This window comes from Alnus glutinosa, chromosome 4 (assembly GCF_958979055.1).
Source record: "Alnus glutinosa chromosome 4, dhAlnGlut1.1, whole genome shotgun sequence".
Taxonomy (NCBI): Eukaryota; Viridiplantae; Streptophyta; class Magnoliopsida; order Fagales; family Betulaceae; genus Alnus; species Alnus glutinosa.
In genome coordinates this window covers 17,783,613-17,790,511 of record NC_084889.1, presented here as the reverse complement: position 1 = coordinate 17,790,511, position 6,899 = coordinate 17,783,613, and the positions used below count along the sequence as shown (strand labels likewise).

The window sequence follows — 6,899 nt, the reverse complement described above, 5'->3', positions numbered from 1 at the left end:
AGCTTTTACTATTTCTTTATTTTTCTCCGAACACCAAAAACATTGGTGAGCAACGATTGGAGCTCTTATGGCCAAATGGAAACAAAAAATAATAAATAAATAAAAATCAGTCTATAGCTGTAGCTTGATAAAACTCAAATTGCTATATTTTGCTCTTATTTCTTTAAGTAATGTTTACAATATAACATGCTTCTATTTATATATATATATATATATATATATATATATAATACAAATGAACTTTAACTCAACTAGGTGATAGTCTTCAACTGTAGTTAAGTCACAGTCTTCAACTATGATTGTCTTCAATTATAACTTGAATTCTTGAACTCTTGATATAATCTAATATCTTTAAGGTGAAAATTTGTGAAATTTTAAGTTTGATTTATTTATTTATTTTGAAAACTTGTCAAAAGACTGCAACGGACGGTTGAATCTTGTTGTAAACTATTAGGTGCAGTCGATTTCGCCGCAAAACACCAAGGGCCCTTTCGGATTTCGCACACATTACTCTTATATAAATTAATTAAGAACACGTTTTCTTAGAAAACTACTTTTTTCGCACCGATTTGAGCGAGTTATGAAGAAACTAAGATAAATACTTTAAACTTTCTAGGTCTAACATGATGATACACGAGGGTTGGGTTAAAAACTAAAAACAATTAGTCAATTATTTCCAGAATATAAGAGATCTTCTATTATTTCAAGAATCTCTAAGATATTATATGATATGAAAAACCCATATGCTTTATTATGTCGGTGCGTGTATGTATAGACCATGATCACAAATTAAAGTTGTATGCCGTTCTGGCCTAATCATGCACGTTTAATTTGCTGTGCTCAACCCTTCTTTGTTGTACCCTTTCTTTAACATTAGATTTGATCAAGTCTTTTATTATTACCATTGAGCCACAGCTTGTGCAAGAGACCCAAATAAACTAAATTATCGGGGTAATTCCAATGCATTTCAAGTCATCATCCTTGCTGAAGCATCAAATGAGTCAATTAAACTTGATTCATGTACATCTCTGGTCGGTCCTCCTTGTCATTATCCTTAGAAAAGTAGCATGGAGAATAAAGTGAATGTACATCTTTATTGTCACGCATTTCATGCGTGTCCTTGGCAAAACGGCAGCTCCAACTCCAAACCATGTCGCCTCTAGGGCAAAACATAAAAAGCATGCCAGCTAATGAAGTAAAGGAGCACGTTCAATCATTAACCAAATCTCCTGGTACGTCAAGATTCTATTTTGCGTCTGTCATTAGAAAAGAAACTCGAGTATAATAGTGAACATGATGTGCATATTATATAGACAATAAAATAGTATTTTACTTGCATCTCCTCTAACCACCAGATGATTACGAATGAAAAATAATTCCAGGGGCGTTGAAGGCAGGCTAATAAAGAAGAGAGGAAGAAGGCCACCCCAGTGATGAAAGCGGAAAGCGGGCATCATTTTGAGTACAAAGTCGGCACTCTGATGACTTAAAACCCCAATATCAATCAATTCATGAAGTAGTTTGCAGAAAGTACATACACACCGACACACTGCACCCTATCACATTCCCTGGCATTGTACACCTAAGCAATACGAGAGTGGCAATGGATTATGACGTGTAAAGATAAAATTAGAATGTAATATATGCTTCGAGAAAATGACAAGACCACAAAATGGAAGGCCAACGGGTTAACCTTCCATGAATCCACATTGCGTAAACCATATCTATATTTGCATCCTCTCTCCCTCCCTCCCTCCCCCCGTGTACAATGCAGATCAATCTGCTCTCACCCTGTAATGGCAGGGTAGCTTCTATACATGAATTGGATGGATTATTGGCATATAGAAAAAGATAATGATGTCCCCCAGCTCTTTCCGTAGATCCTCTCAGGCTTTCTTGAAGTTTTTACCACTCCCTATAATCTTCATGATCACCTCTTCAGAGCGAAATCCTTCATTATCATTGTACCTCCGTGTAGAAAAAGTATCTTAAGATCTATGGCAGAAAAAGCTAGCACTGCAGGAGAACACTGACGAATGTCAGAGTTTCCAAACATAATGGTCACGTACTACTCCATGATTCATCGAATGGTGGCAAACACTCTTCTGGGTTGGCATAGAAATAATCCTCTTCTTTAGGTCTCTCCGGGATCACCAACCTTTTAATCGGGCTCCCCATGCGAAATGCATGAGTTTCCTTCACTGCTGATGAGAACTCATCCCAGCTCAGTGATCCACTATTGTACTGGTCTATCAAGCTGACCAGAAGCCTTCTGTCCAATAAAATTGTCTTCTTGAACCCAAGAAATCTGAAGCATTGATAGACAACAGATTTCTCAGTTGAAATGAAACGCTTTTGACACCATTAAAATGAATTAGGCCACAGTGTAGTGAGAGTGATATATCATAGCATATATCATTAAAGTAAAGCCCAGAAGCAGAGACACCAAATCAAGAAACCACTAAACTGGTTAAGAACCTACAATATAATTTTCACACAAACAGAAGCGAACTGAACTCTTAACAGAACAGTCAGTACCTGCGATGGCCTTCAACAACTTTTGCCATGTTTCCATCATATGTAGGAACAAAAATATCACTCTCTAGTGACACTAGATAATCCAATGCAGCCATCTGGGACGAGTGATTTTGAAAGAACCTAAGGTCAGATGATTCCAACAGAGTCTCCTTTCTGACCTGCATTAAGAAACCCAAGCGCAATCAATAAAGTCAAGAAGACAGACAATAACCAAGTACTAAAAGTCAAGTCAAGGAGTCCGCCTCAGCTTTATCTACTCACCAATTTTGGATAAGCCTTTGCAAGACTTGCCATTCTCCTTTCTCCACCATAAATTTCACCAGCTGCAATATAAATCTGGAAGCTAGGATCAACGTCCAGGGCCCTCAGAGTAAGAGCAGTTTCCTCAGGTGTCAAAGGACACAAACCATCTTTCCTTTTCAAGTCAGAATTTATTATTTTCTCTTTCCACCATGGATAAGCATACCTGTAAAAATATGTAAACTATGAGATGGAATGAGGATGGAATTTAATTTTCAGACTTTCAGACTGCCCGGTGCCAATAGCTGGTTAAAGAAATATGCACAGCTCACCTCATTCTTGTCAACTCCTCCACCTCCTCATTGTTGCAACCTTGAGTGCAGCCAGAAAATGCCAACATGTCCATTTCATATCTAAGATGAAGTACTAGGAAATGACCATTTTTCCTTAAAAGCTCGATAACCCTTTTACCCAACTGCTCTATCTGAGAAGTGAATCTCAAAGCACTAAAATTCACTCTGCAGCGCAGCTTCTGAATCTCCAAAGGTTGACCATTATTGGCAAGTCGAGCATCAGTTCTATTTAGATGTACAACCTTGTACTTCTGTATCAGAGGAAGAATCTGTACAGCACAAATACAAACAATAACCATTACTTTAAGAACATAAGTTTCAACAAATGAAAAACATCATAACTAGGAAAGTATAAGAATATAAATTTGATGAATTGTTGCTATGTTTTGGGTAGATCCTAGGTTCAAATCACATCAAGCAAAAGAGAAAAAAGATATCTAAAAGTTCCCAAGAAAATATCAAGTTAAAAGATTGGATATCCAAGCCAGCTATGGTAGAGTCATTTTCAGGGATATTTAAGTTTTGCATCTTGCAATGTTCTGATGTTCTTGCCTGACAGAAGGCTAAGGAAACAATAGTATAAAAACTAACCTGATAATGATAGTAAGATATGTCAGACCAACTGATTGGAGGCATCGAATAAACAGTTCCTAGTTCCACTCTCCTCTTGAGCCTAGGAGGCAATTCTTTCAATATTCGAACTTCATCTCTCAAGGAAGTAATGAAATGATCCACATCAAATATGTCTTGGAACTCACTGCAACATTAATTCATAAATATTCATTTGGCATGTAAGAAATAAAATCCCGCCACACAAATAAGGAGAGAAAAGTTATACATCCTTTTTTTTTAATAAGTAGAAAAGTTATACATCCTTTTAAAACTTGGAAATGTTCAATCGCTTCAGATATGTAAGGAGAGAAACGTTGACACACCTGGGATCAGCCCAAAAGGAGGTTTTATCTAGCTCAGGCACTATAAGTGTGACATTTAAATATCTAGCAATAGCAACCATGTCACAAATCTGTAAACATAGAAATATAAGACTGATTACAATATGAACACGTTTCCATTACTAAGGTCATATGCCAATGGAGGCATGCTTCGCAAACCACTCACCGCTGCTCTCATTTGATTGAGTCCTCCATTGCATGAGATCATCAGGTAACCATTGTTCTTATAAACCCCTAAATAAAACACAACAAAATTCAGATCGAGTCTAACATTGATAATCACAACTAAAAATAAAATAAAATAAAATAAGGATATATGTCAATGCTTGATAAGGACATAATATCCAAAGAAAAAAACATATCTGCAAAAACTCATTAAGTTGCTCTACTATATTTCATAAATCAGAAAATCTGTCACAATTTATGATGACAGTAACTTGGAACATCAGTCAGCTCAATATACACTGTAGCAAACGGAAATGTGGCATTAGATATGATAGGCTGATAGCTACATTCTGGACGACCAGTTTCTACCTCCAAATGTTACCACGCTAACTCAAAATGGAGCCACTCACATTCTATTGGGCAGTCACATCTGCGTCATCAGAATTGCTATCACATGAAAGAACTGAGGAACAAAGATTACTCCATAAATAAAAATATCCCAACATCCCAAATACTCACAAAATGAAAATGGCAAAAAGCTTTCGAAAACCCCATCTCCTAATGTTATCTCTACCTTAAATTAACAAATGAAAATGAAACCAATTGTACTCAAATAACCTCCGCATCATTCTTAAAATCGAGCCCATATCGGGAAAAAAAAAACCCATAACAGCGACATAATTTCTAGAATACAACTTTACTTGAGAGATTCAGAAACCAAAAGATAGAATTATTTCCAAAATACCCAGTAAATCAATCAATTCAGAAACAAAAGTTCACAAAAATGCTCACTTTTGGGCGGAAGAACACGCAGCGGAACAAACGGGACGCCGACAGCGTTGTTGACGGAAGTGTCCCCGGAGAAACAAGAGGGCCAGCCCTTCAAGACCCTAGGCCCCCACATATCCCCCAACGCCGTCAACTGCACGATGCAGGTCCAGAGCAAAACCGACGTAGTGGCGCGTATCATCCACAGCTTCATCCTCGACCTCGACATCGAGCTCTTCAGCTTCTCAACCCTACTCTCACCCATTGCCTTCAAACCCATCTCTCTCCTCTCCTCCTCCTTATATTCACAGCTCTTCCTCTCACTCTTCCTCTCTATCCTGCACATCTCGCTTCTCTTCCCCCCATGCAACACGACGCGTTTTCATCCAATTCTCTCAATGTACTAGGATCAGGAATTGGAAACAGAAAGAAAAACAAAAAGAAACCCTAAATTCACAATAAAAAAATTGGAACCGCGAGAATGTCGTAATAGAGAAAGATCCAAATCCAACCTAAAGCTCACCCAAACTTACCTCAATTAGCACCATTTCCCCACCACGCTGATTCCTCACCCAAATCTCTCGAAATCCACAGATTCCTTTCCCAATTTTGCACCAAAACTACACTGATTTCCACGCGCATTACCCAAAAGCTTCGATCCGAGCAATAAAACAAATTTATAACCCGATTCGGATCGAAACGAAAATGGGAGATTGCGAATTAAAAGCTCGTCGGAGATCCGGTGGATTTTTCGGCTAGAGATCGACTCCAGTCGCCCCAGAACCCGGCCCGGCGAGTACACAAGCGCGATTACAAATATAGAGGGTGAGACTGCGAGCGAGAGAGAGAGGGGGCGTCGATGAATTATTGGGGCAATATTAACAGCGCGGTGGCTATGCGTGGGCGCACGCGACCAAAAGGAGAGCGAGTGTGTGTGTGTGTGAATGTGTGAAAGAGATAGAGAGCCGTACACCGCTGAACTGTGGTGGTTTCGACTTTCATTGTGAGTCCGCCAATAAATGCCAGCCAGCTAGATGGGGATACGGTGGGCCCATGGGAATTAAGTGTCTCCGACGTGTCGAATATCTGGCCGTGCAAGTTCGATCACGTGGCGATGACTCTGAGAGGTTTAGGGATGTCCGTAGAGGTAGCTGGTTATTGTACTCGCTTCGTTTGATTCGGGATTGGCCCGTTCTTTAATCTTTCCTTTCGATACGCCGACAAATTATCGCGATATTTTGCGCATATTTCGCCGCTGATGGGCAAGGGTTTTGAGGTGATTGATCGTTGCATTGAATCAAAGATAGCCTTGCTATACAGGAAACTCTCATCTGTTTCTTGTCGATCTCTTTATAATAAAAAAATTATTTATTTTTATTATAAAGAGTAATGCTACACATCATCCTCTAATCTACCTTTTATCCTCCTAAAATTGATGTGATTTTTAAAATCACCATTGGATCAAAATTCAATAATGATCTATCATAAATTTAATGGTGATTTTACGAGTCACATCAAATTTGGGAAGACAAAAGGAGGACAAGGGGATGATGTGTAGCATTACTCTTTTTTTATTATAAATGGGTGCTGGAGGACGGATGAGCGTCCCCAAGCAAGCATTTCCCACCGATGACTCTCTTGGCTCGCTCATTGGTTACAAAAGTGTGGTCTATCCTTTATATTGATTTCCTTAATACCATTAAATGAGAAAAAAAAAACTTCTAAATATAGGTATAATAGAAAATATTAAAATATAAAATCTATATAATTAGAGACTTTTTTATTTATATAATTGATAAAATGTTATGTGAACTCTCATTTTTGTTTCTTCAATTCAAAAAAAAACAAATATCTGCCCTATCATGGAGGAGCATTGAATTAG

General features: G+C 38.2%; 1 protein-coding gene across 2 annotated transcripts; it reads right to left on the bottom strand.

Moving 5' to 3' along the window:
- Positions 1 to 1,482: 1,482 nt before the first annotated feature.
- Positions 1,483 to 5,981, bottom strand: LOC133865999 (rhamnogalacturonan I rhamnosyltransferase 1-like). Of its 2 annotated transcripts, XM_062302543.1 has the most exons (9): positions 5,551 to 5,981; positions 5,042 to 5,420; positions 4,251 to 4,318; positions 4,067 to 4,155; positions 3,723 to 3,888; positions 3,111 to 3,400; positions 2,800 to 3,004; positions 2,539 to 2,696; positions 1,483 to 2,308 (listed from the first exon to the last, which is right to left on the bottom strand). In XM_062302543.1, the coding sequence occupies exons 2-9, from the start codon at positions 5,361 to 5,363 to the stop codon at positions 2,062 to 2,064; spliced, it is 1,545 nt and encodes a 514-aa protein (XP_062158527.1). In that variant the 5' UTR covers positions 5,364 to 5,420; positions 5,551 to 5,981; the 3' UTR covers positions 1,483 to 2,061. The 2 variants fall into 2 exon arrangements, with proteins under 2 accessions (XP_062158527.1, XP_062158526.1); XM_062302542.1 differs by having other exon boundaries at positions 5,042 to 5,981.
- Between the last annotated feature and the right edge of the window lie 918 nt (positions 5,982 to 6,899).

Excerpts from the sequence above, each read along its gene's own strand:
- LOC133865999 (XM_062302542.1), bottom strand. The coding sequence starts at position 5,363 with ATGTGCAGGATAGAGAGGAAGAGTGAGAGGAAGAGCTGTGAATATAAG. Across the intron at positions 3,005-3,110 it reads GAGGAGTTGACAAGAATGAG|GTATGCTTATCCATGGTGGA; the intron begins GTGAGCTGTGCA and ends ATATTTTTACAG. Across the intron at positions 2,309-2,538 it reads GTTGTTGAAGGCCATCGCAG|ATTTCTTGGGTTCAAGAAGA; the intron begins GTACTGACTGTT and ends TCAATGCTTCAG.